At 42.9% G+C, this 12,280-nt stretch overlaps 1 protein-coding gene across 3 annotated transcripts in view; it reads right to left on the minus strand.

Moving 5' to 3' along the window:
* The window catches only part of MYLK3 (myosin light chain kinase 3), a 437,450-nt gene that overhangs the window by 77,360 nt on the left and 347,810 nt on the right, over positions 1 to 12,280 (minus strand). For all 3 annotated transcript variants that reach the window (XM_085636963.1, XM_085636962.1, XM_085636961.1), the window contains exon 10: positions 8,254 to 8,382. In XM_085636963.1, coding sequence (XP_085493089.1) covers positions 8,254 to 8,382 — 129 coding nt within the window. The remainder of the gene's footprint in view (positions 1 to 8,253; positions 8,383 to 12,280) is intronic.

The following is a 12,280-nucleotide window of genomic DNA, read 5'->3' on the forward strand; positions in this document are numbered from 1 at the left end:
AGGTCGCAGCTGTAGTTTGGTGTCCATTCACTGAGCCGCAGAGACAAAAGTGGACAGGACAGGCTTGGGCAAATTCAGAACCTGGAGCTCATGCTTGCCTGTCTCAGATTTTACAATCTCAAAAAGGAAATTTCCGCTGTTCCTCAAAATTGAAAGAAGGGAGAAGAGTCAAGAGGAAGGCTAGGACCAATTGTATCCACTGTGTGTTGGAAGTTGGTAATCCATTTGTTGGATAATAATGCCCTCACACACCCTTGCAGGTGTCATGCTTCATCATATGGGCTGCTCATCGTCGGGCCGGCGGTGCAATGCCTAACGGGCTCCCTTAATAAGGGGCACTTTGTCGGAGATCTTCAATCCAACTGCCGTATGGTGAAGTGCGGGTGAGGGGGCCTAAATGGTGTAGATGTGACTAAGTGGTATAAAACAGGGTTGAGAGTGCCAGCTAGGAATCAATTTTATTCTGGGGGCCTCCTTCCCTGATTAAAAACGTGAAGATGTGGCACTCAACGGAGTATAATGTCTCATGTGTGAGTGAACTAAAAAATGGTCAACATGTTTCTCGCTATGAGTTTGTACACTCGCGATTCTTCAGGACCTCAGAAAAACACTATCTACAACTAAAGAGAATGTAGTTATAACAGTATTCTAGAATGGGTAGTGTCACGTGGGTTAGTGACTCTTATTTAAAATACCTGTCAGTGTCTGGTATTACTTGTAAAGGAAAAGGTGAATGATGCCAGTTAGAACAGAATACTGTTAACACATTGGTACAGGGAAAACAGCCAAAAACGTGACTCTCCAAACGTGCTAAGGGTAAAAACAGTGGTGGCTTCTAATGCTAACAAACGCATCAGAGGAAATACATTGGTGGTGTATCCTCATGGTGAACTAGAAGTGGCTATTCACCTATGTGGACTTCATAAAAATGCAGTGGGAAATACTAAAGAAAGGACTTACCCTATTCAGTATCAGTTTAGACAGCAACAGTACTCGGTGGGTGTACATTGAGCTAGAATTTCTCATAAAGTAGAACTGTACACAGGACCAAATAATGGTGTGGGTAAAGCAGCAATGAAAGACACAATGCATAGCAGCACAATTTTGGTACAATGTAGTAGCAAGCATGTAGCAATAAAAATAAAAATAATAACATCTATACATCAATAATCGGTGTAAAAGGAGATCATCCTCTATGGTGCACCAAATATATGCGGTATGTACAGGAATGAATCAGCACGACTCGTGGGCTGTAAGCAAGGAGTGATTAACCTATCACCACAGGAGTCAGAAGGTTAACTGTGCTTGAGGCGGTTGATGGAAATACCCTCTTGTGTATGTGGAGCATGGGGTGTTAGTCATGCGGCTGTACGGTGATCCTGAGTAAAGGGATCATTAAATGGGTAGCAATGGAAGTTAATATACCCAGAGACAAGTCCCGTAAACCAAAAATCGCAATTCGGCAGTCTCTAAGCCGATGCATGTCGGTGAAAAAAGTCACGGAAGTTCGGCGTAACAAATCAAATAGGCTGAACATTTCCGTGTTAAAGTTGGGCGACAGATATTCAGAATGGACTGAAGCATGGGCGCCTAAATTAGTTAGAGGTGGCACGAGCTGTCAGGCAATGACCTAAATGTGCTAACAATCCTAACTTTAATACTAGAGCTTGCCGGGTCCCCAGTTGGAAGTGAGGTCAGGAGTTAGCAGTATTGTGCTCAGGGCGTGAATCTACTTACATTTCGCGTTGCTCATGCCATCCGTTTCCACCTACCCTCTCCACCGAGTCCGGGAGGTGACTTGTTCGTCAGAGAGGAAGGACTAAAAAGCGGAAATCTTAGTCAGATGACTACGGGCGAGGGTGGAGCAAGCGTCTGTGTGGGTAGTGGGAGGAAATGGCGGCCATCATGGATTGGGATGAAATTATGATCAATTGACCAAAGATGTTCATAACTGTGGCGGCCATCTTAAAACGGCTACATAACCGAGGCTGCATTAAAGCCAGTAAACCCAGTGTGAGGATGTTCAATGTGGGAACACTTATCATAATTGTTGGAGACACTCCTAGAGAGGATAATGTAGGTGGTGCACATAGGGTCTAGGACTGTATGCCAATTCGATGTAAGTCTGGTAATAGGACTGTAACGTCATATAACATCAGGGTCAAGCTACTGGTATAATGTGAAATAGCTCAGGTTTTTATCGAGCTCCAAGGGATATCATCGTTGAGGCCCCCAATGTTAGAGAATAGACGGTGTATCCATCTCTGTTCTCTTGCGAATAGACTCGGTTTGGTAAGATGGGAGTTGGCTTCTAGAACTAGCCATTTTACCGAGTCCGGTGAGTGTCCCTTCTCATGGAAATGAGCACATAGTTTGGTGTTGTTTTTATGGCAGCGGAAACTACTGCGATGCTCAGAAATACGCAATTTGATCGGGCGAGTCGTCATCCCCACGTAATAGAGATCGCAGGGACAGATAAGCAGATAGATGCAATTGGATGTATTTGTCAAGAATTCCTGTCATGCGAGGGGAGGAAAACGGTAACCAGCGTAAACGGACTACATCTCCCAGGATGCTTAGCGGTTGAGAGGTTATGTAACTCAAGGAAAACACGCCCTTATGTAAACAGGAGAGCTGTTACATAACTCAAGGGAAAACACGCCCTTATGTAAACAGGAGAGCTGTTACATAACTCAAGGAAAACACGCCCTATAAAGGGAGGAACCGGGAGGTACAAGGCTGTCGGATATTGTGTTTACACCGACGTACCTGCTTCGTGAAGAGCAGTGTTCCGGAGTGGTGCTCCAGTAAGGCAAGAACGGAGGTAGGTCGAGTCGTTACTCCCTGGGCCGTGTCTTGCCCCATCGTCACCTGTGAAGGACCCGGAAGCTCTACCGGTCAACCATTGAGCTTCGCTTTTTGACTCGGCTGAGTCAAAGCGCAGTGGAGCTTTTGCTGGTTGGAGTCGTAACTCCCAGCCCGACCAGAGATACAGGGACTGCCAGCTGTAACGCACACCAGGAGGTGTTTGCCGCGTTACAGACTCGGAAGTCCACAGGATCGATCGAGCGGCTGCTCTCGGTTCAGTCTTATTGCTTTTGATTGGGGTATCGGTGACGCATCACCAGGAGGTGACTCCGCGTCCCGGTGCAGTCTGAGGAAGAGGTTGAGCGGCTGCTCCCTTCAGGTAGAGACCCCGGCTGGGTGTTTCCCTGACTCCTCGATTCTCCCCAACACTCGTCGTGCCCCTCACAGCCTACCGATTGGCATTGTCGGCCATTTCATTTCTGCCCTCTGTTGGCATACGCCGGGATCGGCGTATATGCAGAGGACGGTTAGGACCATCCGTGCTGTGGGCTGGTAACGTACTTAGCCTGGAGGATTCCAGTGACTATAACTTTTGTTTATTCGTTGTATTGTTTTTGCCTTCATTAAAATAACTAACCCTTCACAAGTGGTTGCGTCCTCATTATCGTGTCTGTTAAACGATCCTGAGACGTTCAGGGCGTTACAGTATTGCAATTTGTGTGGGACCTCAGTTCCCAAACGAAGGTGCTGTTAAGTGTGACAGTTTTATGTACAGAAGTAAAAGTGCAAGCACTACAAGTCCCACAGGGATAGTGTCCCTTCACCGGAGGTAATTGCCAAAGTGTGTTCTGTAGGGACTTAGTCTGGGGTTTTGGTCTAGTTCGTATGAGCATATCCTTGATGTTTTTGGATCGCTTGTATGCAAAGCGTGGTGTTTCAAGGTGCAAGGTTCCTGTATTGAGAATGTCCCAGTGTTTTCTCAACACACGGGTCAATTGTGTGGAGACCGGTGTAAAAGTAGTGACACAAGTCAGTGTTTCTGAAACACTTGGCTCATTTCTATGTTCCAGGAGTCCTTCCCTATTGTTATTGCGGGTACGTTTGTTAGACAGAGTGATACTCCTCTGTGGATAGTTTCTTGCTTTCAGGTTCTGGGCCAGGATTGCTGATTCACTTTTGTATGTATCTAATGTGCTGCAATTTCTCCTGACTCTCAGAAATTGCCCAAAGGGTAAATTTTCTTTGAGTGATCTGGGATGATGACTCTGGAAGTGTAACAAGCTATTACGATCGGTCGCCTTCCTGTACATAGTAGTTGAGAAGTGACCCTGTGTCAGCTTGATGGTTAAATCAAGAAAGGCAATCTGTGTAGGGGATGCTGTAATGGTGAAGTTTAAGTAGGGATTGAGGTTATTTATCCATGTGAAAAACTCAGTGTAACTCACACAATCTCCTGTCCAAAAGATGAGAATATCATCGATAAAGCGTTTCCATAGGCGAATGTTGTGGCGATATGGATTCGTGTCACAGAAGATGTGTTCTCCATCAAAGGAAGCCATATACAAACAGGCTACACTAGGAGCAAAGGTACTCCCCATGGAAGTACCTTGTGTCTGGTGATAAAGTTGGCCCCTGAATTCAAAGAAGTTTTCAGTTAGTGCTAGTGTGGCACAATCTGTAATGAAAGATGGAGGGGTAAGTGACTCCCAGGGAATTGAATTCAGAATCTCCTCGATAACCTCGATAACCTCCAGAGTGGCCCTTTGGGGGATATTGGTGTAAAGGGCTACAACGTCTAAGTTGATGTCATCAGTGCCCTGAATCTGGTCAAGTAGGCGTCGTACATCAGTGGTGTCCTGTATGTATGACGGGGTATCTTTCACCAAGGGTTGCAGGAAATAGTCGCAGAATTGCGAAAGGGGTTCGAGAATGGAATCAATACCTGACACTATGGGACGGCCTGGTACTGGTGTGACCCCCTTGTGGATTTTAGGTAAGACATAAAAGTAGGGGGTCTTTGGTTCTTTCTTGATAAGATTTTAACCTGCTTTATGGTGGAGGGGGAGGGGTCAGCGGCATGCGTACCGCAGCATCCAAACGTTTATTTATTTTATTTGAAAGGTTTTATATTGCGCGAACATGACCCTTTAGGGTATCAGAGCGCTGTACATAAAAGCATGCAAGATAAACATGAGAATCTATAAATACTAATTATGTAGGTAATCAGGCAAGCAGAATGCGAAAACCAGAACAACCCATGTTATAGAAGGTCAAAAGCGGTACAAATTGCATCAATGACTGTAGGCCTCCCACTACGGAGTCAGGATGGAGCCACTAGGTCAGTTTCGCAAGGTTGAAAGTGACCCAGTTACACCCACAAATGCATTCTATCTCAGGAATCGGCTTACTTTGGTCAGAATGTAAGTCCGGTTCCCTCCATGCACCTGCACTTCTCCGATGTGTACAATCATGATGTCTCACGAGGGCCACAGTTCCTGACTGCCCTCCAGTGCATATCATGTCACGAAACATCATCCAATAAGGAGCTATTTAGCCTTATGGTGCTCAGGCCAATGAAGATAGTAGGCATAAAATGTAATTTTATTGGCTGCAGGAATCCTTAGCCTCATCTGTCACTGTCAGTGCAGTGCGCGGCTTCCCAGCTTCTGGAAATGAGCCACCCAGCCACCAGGCAGAGATGATGCGATAATTTATTAATGCGTGATAACTTTGTGCACTTGCAGTAATAAGGGAAATCACCTCAAATGCGTTAGTATAACGCCAAATGTGTGACATGTGGCAGGGCTGACACACAATGCATATGAGAAAGGGTGGGTATATGTTTATGTTGGTTTTCTAAGCTATTCTACCTGTTATATTTCCCCGCCTGCCACCCCTTGAAAAATAGTTTAAAGGTGAACGGCGATCCCTGGGCGTACAAAGCACCAGATTGCAGAAAGCCCTGAAGTAAGTAAAATGTATTGGGTTGTAAGTTAAAACAATGACATACATAACACGAAATAACACAGAAAATCAAGTTCAATGCAAACATGTATAAAACGTCATTAAAATCTCTCCGTGGCTAGAAAAAAGAAACCACTGCTAGCAACTGACCCTTCAAACAGAAGCTAACAGCATATTATGTCAATGTCTTCCATGAGCATTTTTACTTAAGCAAATGAGCTACTAAACTAATACCATTGGAGGCAGCCCCTCGATGCCCCTGATAGCATCAATACATACTGTGTATTCGCACACAGAATTTCGGTTGTTCCCATCTAAACATCCTGTATCTTACCTGGTATGCAAGCTAGGGTCGAAGCCCAAAATATTTTATGCTTTGAGAGCTGGGCAAAAGTATAACATTTGGGTCAGAGTGTACTGGTGCATGCTGCATGAAATACACAATCCCACCCGGCTGCAAAATGGCTTCCAGGATTCCCTAAATGTAACTACTGGGAAGAGTATGAGTCTTATACGAATTCCTTTCTTGAGCAGTGAAATATCCTAGACCGTCTCCTAATAAGTAGAATTTATTGCATAGTACAGAAATTCGTTTCTAACAACCTGCAATCAGCCCTCAGACTTATAAATAACTCATAGGTTGTTTTTTTGTTTTGACATGTGCTCCAATGGATGCATACGTTTGTGGGCAATGCCAGACTGGGTAGTCAAAACCAGGGCCGGACTGGCCGTAGCGGGCATTGGGCATTTCCTCGGGAGGTTGAAAGGGTGGGGGACGGTTTTTCAGCAGTGGGGGCTGGTTTTGTTACTGGAGGCCGGTTTTGCAGCAGCGCTGCAATATCGGCTATCAATAACAAAAGCAGCAGTGCAAACTTGTGCACCAGCCCCTACCCCAGGGGGCTGGTCTGACAAAATTGCCAGAGCTGCTTTGGGTTCCCAGTCCGGCCCTGGTCAAAGCAGCACTGGCAATTTTGTCGAACCAGCCCTCTGTGGGAGGGGGTGCAAGTTTGAAGCACTGCTGCTTTTGTTACTGGGGGATGATATACCCACAATCTTTCTTGCAATAGCAAACGTTTTATAAAATTAGACATGGTGTTGTGGATCATGAAACAACATTTCGAGACCAGATAAGCACAGTTTCTGTTTTGAGCTTCTAGGCACTATTGTTACTTAAAACTTTGAAATTGCATTTCTCCGGTGCTACTGATTGGATTTATGTCATTTTTAAATCAAATAATTTATTCAATTTTCCAAAATTGGTGTGGGATTTTTCTTGTGTTTTCACTCTATTACAGTTTAAAGTGCTGCATAGATACCCTACACATTGCCTCGAAGTTAAGCCTGCTTCGTGCCAAGCCGCCAGAGAGTAAAGCACAGGTTAATTTGGGATTTGCTTGTGTTTCACTCTGACTGAGATGGTGGTTGCTGTTTGAGTAGGGTTTCACCACCCCAAACCAGAAACCTAGTTTCTAATACTTACTGACTCTTCTGTCTACTGCAGGGGGGTCCTGATGCTACCAACCTGCCTCTGCTGGCCATTTACCCACTAAAATCAACATGTACATTAGATTTTCTAGAACTGCTGAGAACGTATTACATAAGATTTACACTGGTAGAAAAGAAAAAAAGAAGGAAAAATAAATCTGCAAAAGGGAATGGAGCAACTGGTATGTGCACCATGGAAAGTTGCAAAAAGAACAATTGATGGACATAGAAACCTGCACAAGCAGATTTCACCTTCTAATTTGCTGTTCACTGAATGAGACATGGACAAAATCAGTTTTTGGCACTTTTGAAATGCATTCACAGAACTACAGTCGGTCTCAGGAACAATCCATTTGATTTTTATGATAAAGAGCAAAAACAGCGCACAGTTGTTTCATTTGCCTACTTACGAATAATTGTGATAATAAAAGTTTCTTTTTTAAAATCATCTTTTAGACACTTAAAAAATGCCTTGCGTATGTTCAGCAATGCTCTGCCAATTTCTTACATTTTTGCCCTGGTGTAAATTCAGGCACAAGGTGTCTCGAACAGATTTATATGGGCAACCGGTAGCCAATTCTAAAATATGAATAGCAGCACCATTTCTTAGCATCATGTTGTACGACACAGAGAAGGAAAAGGTTCTAATTGAATTTACCATGCAACATTTCTGCATTATGACCTATGGGATTATGTACCAATATAAAAGTGTTTAGTGTGCCTCTTACCTAGTCAATCAACATTTTCTCAAATCTACTTTTTTAACGCATATTTTCAAAATTGTACAGAATTTTCATCTCAGACACCCTTAACAGATTTCTGCAGATATTTTCTTGTGATTTACACACACCTATTGACTAAAATAAACACGCAAAATAGTTTTTTACTTTTCACAGGAATAAAAAAAAGTTACAACAAAATTAAGCACACCATGTTAAAGTGATACATCTATGTTATGCAAAGGGTAATACATCTACCAATCAAAAACGTACTCACAGCATGTATGTGATGACACCAACACTCCACATATCCGTTGGGAATGACACAAAATCGTAGTTTACGACTTCTGGGGCCAAGAATTCCGGGGTGCCAAAATTTACTTTCAACTTCTCCCGGGGCTTGTACCTTCATCAAGAGTAGAAGAAGAAAAAGAAGTATCAACGGATGAAGCCACATTCCAAGTCCTATGCCATTGTTTTTGCATTGTGCAACACCAAGGACATCAGGGTGCTGGTAGATGATAGAATACATTTCTCTTGTGCGAATAATAATAAGAAAAATCAAAGCGATGCAGAAAAAGAACTGAAGAGCTCAAGCTTAATGCTCTCCGTCATCTGATCATACGATATAACATTAAATAGAACAAGAGGTTTAATGAAAACTCTGTGTCAACTCCTCTACCATCAACCTTATTTGATACCCTGATGAAGGCTTAAAAAGGAGATATTTAGAGGTGTCCTCCAAAATTTCATTTCTGTTTTCATCAACAAAGGACTTGTATGTAGTAGAATTAGAGAAGTTTCTTAAATTAAATTCTGGTGCTGGTAAAGGGCAGACACATATGGGCAGACTGAGTCACATATAAGGCTTGCCACCACAAAGCAGACCACAACACAGAAAATAAGGTTCATTACCACATATAACAGGGAGTCACCACAGGTACAACAAGTCATGGCTGATCCCTGGAAACTACCAACATCTGACAGGATCATAGGCAATGATGCGACATTGCTTGCTAGTGTAACATACAGAATAGTAAACCTCCCCATGACATGTTGGGAAACAGTGAAATGTGTGAGTAAGGATGATACATGGCTGAGGAATGGGTCCCTTCCTGCACAAAAACTATGCTTTGGCAATTTCCTATTTGTATGTGTGCTGCAGAAGGCCGCTAACAGGCAAAGAGGAGAAAACTAGGTGAAATAAAAATATTCCTCCCTGTTACGCTGGCCTAGTTATTCAAGCTAAGACCTCACCAAGCAGAGATCTTACTAGGCATATATCCTCAGGGATATGTGCCTCATTTGGCAGAACAAATGAATGCTATTAAGAAAAAAAATCACAACCATATATAGGATATTCTGAAAGAAAATACATTTGAGTAATTTACACAACTGGTAATGTGCAGAATCTAAAAAAAATTCACAGACTTTAAATGTGCACAAACTCATTAATATATAAGTGAAATGCTCATAATTTGTGTACAATGCACATGAGCAAGTTAACTGATACTCGCTGAAACACATTGACCTTAACTATCATTCACTCACCAATGCTTATGAACCCGATGAGAGCCAGAGGCATTTGCGACAGCGCAGCCTAATTATACATTTAATCTTTAACAATATTGAGTTCATTACATAATTGTCTACAGATAATGTCATAGGCACATGTATTTTCGTCAGTTTTGCTCTATTACATTGCAGAGCAGCACTGATTCATTGATACAATCTTTACAATCCTCAAAATATGTTCAATTTCATCAAATATAATCTATTTTCTCAATGAATTGCTTGCATTCCTTCTTTTAGGAACAGTAGTAATTAACGACCAGGAAAAAGATGAACAAACCCATGCCCTATTTTCTTTAAGCAACATTTTGTTGACTTGGGGGCAGGTTTGTTAAGATTTGTGCTAAGTCACGCAAAGTGACGCAGGGTGGCGCAAGGCCTTGCTATGGTACTTACTTTCCAAGGGAAAAGGTATTTTGTGTGAGAAAGATGACATTTTTCAGTGCAAATAGTGCTTTGAGCAGCTTTTTACTGCTTTGTGCCTCTTTGCACTCAGGGGACAATTACTTGGATGGAACTTCATTACAGCACAAGCACTCTTAAGATTTTGATACAAAGGTGGTCAGATCATGCTTTGTGTCAAAACAATAATGTCTCTTTGTAGCAAGCCCTATGAAAACATGTGTTAATTTCTCTAAATATTCCACACATTGCATGCATGCTGCACTATACAGTACATATTCATTGTGTGGAATGTTTCACAATTTGTCTGGGAAAATAATTTTGTACTGGAAGGTAAGGCTTCCAGTACAAAACCTATTCTAGACTTCATACACATGCCTCTGCACCATGGTATTGAAATTGTGCGTGGGGCTCGGCAGACTGTTCGTACACTAGAGCATGGGAACCGCAGCAGGCCATTTTAACAAATTTGGCTTTGTGGTGATTTCCTCCCCTTGTACAACACAGCCCAGCAACTTTGATTGCTGCACTATGCCACGTTAAGCCCCAAAATAATAAATATGCCCCTTGGTTGCCTTTATGGGCATTTGATTCACGTGCTTTGCTTGTTCTTGGCCAATAGTTATGGTACTGCTGTTTCTTTTTCATAAGCATTTAAGATGACGGACTATTTACCACACTTCATTTAGCTACTCTGTTTTGAATAGTTACGCTATTGTCACAAAAATGTTTATAATAAAGCATTCTGTTCCAACCAACCATAAATGTGTGTTTGAGTTTTTCTTTACTACTCTTCAGGCCTCCAAATGCAGCCGTAGAATCAACCACAAGTGGCTCCCAAACTCTAGCTAAAGGGCATACAGCTCCAGCACAAAGTGCTTTAAAAATAATGGTAAACTCTCATGGGGTTATGCTTGCAATGACCTAGGAATCTTACAGTATGTATAAGTTACATGGGGGGCCGGAACTATTTTGTTTCTTTTTTTGTTTTTGTATATTTATAGTACAGCCTATCTGTTTAAATAAACATTAGTGCCAGCATGGGGAGATCACTCCTGAGCTGCTGTACCATTTTGTAAAGAAGTTTTGGTGAGTGCCCGGGTCCCACCTGGATACCCAGAGCTCCTCATATTGGGGGCCGCAGGGGAATGCCCAAGGCAGTCGCGGTCCAGCAGGGTCCCCTTTCAATACCCATTCTGTTTGCAGATGGGAACTTGCTGCATTGTTTTGCTCCCTCCCAGGTAGGAGCAGCTTTTCTTTCTGCTCCTGGAGGGCAGGAGCAATCTTGTGTTGCTGAGCAGGAGCAGGGAGCAGCAGTGTCCCAGGGAACGATGAACCCAGAACACAGTTTTATGTCGGGCCCAGTGGATATAGTCACCTGGGCCACAAGACAGCTTGGAGATGGGGACCACACCCTTCCCAAATAAATATAGGAATGGGGTACTTGGGCCATATCATGGCCGAGGGAGGGTCTCCCTAATCCCCTTTCTTAAATTAATATGCTGCAGGCCGTGGGGAAAGGGGCCCTTGGGGACCTTTTAAAGGCTTAGGGAGGGGGCAACAAAGCATCCTATAAAAACAAAGATGCGCTGACTCCCCCCTAACAAAAAGGGCAGTACTGCTAAAAAATTAATCTGTTTTTGACACCCCACCAGGCACAGGGGTCCGGGTATCATTACACAGCTCACTATATTTTAGTCCCAAAATGCCTGATGCAACATCTTTGTAGCCATATCTTTTGATCTGCCCATCCATGGTTCTACTGCGCCTCTACATACATTTTTAACCTTAATTTTGCATGAACTACAAATCTGGCTTCACACCAAATCACAAAATGAACAATTTCTGACTAAAGATCCAGATTTCTGCCAAATTTGGTATAATTACGTTAAGACACTTTGGCTGTAGCGCTGTTCATTTTTCCTACAGCAAATTACAAGGGGAAAATGTGTTTTGGGATTCCCCCATTTTCTTTGCCTCTGTTTCATGGATCCCCCTAAAACCTTCCAGGATGGAGCTGAGTTGACTTAAAGTTTTTTCGGGAAAGTTTCATGAAGATTTGTCAAACAGCGTCAAGGTTAATAGCAAACCAAAATGTGGATTTCCTATAGAAACCCGATGTTAACTAGAACTACACACTGGCGACCAGTGAAAAAAACAAAGGTTACAGGGACGTTATAGTTGGGCTCAGATTTCACTCATACAAAACCATTGAAATTCAGCAGTAATAGTTACCTGAACTAATTATAACGTATGCCCCGCAGTGCATTCCTCATGACCTCACATCTTACATCACTCATGACATGGTCAGTGACATCACTGATGACATC

The sequence above is a fragment of the Triturus cristatus genome, chromosome 12 (genome assembly GCF_964204655.1).
Source record: "Triturus cristatus chromosome 12, aTriCri1.1, whole genome shotgun sequence".
Taxonomy (NCBI): Eukaryota; Metazoa; Chordata; class Amphibia; order Caudata; family Salamandridae; genus Triturus; species Triturus cristatus.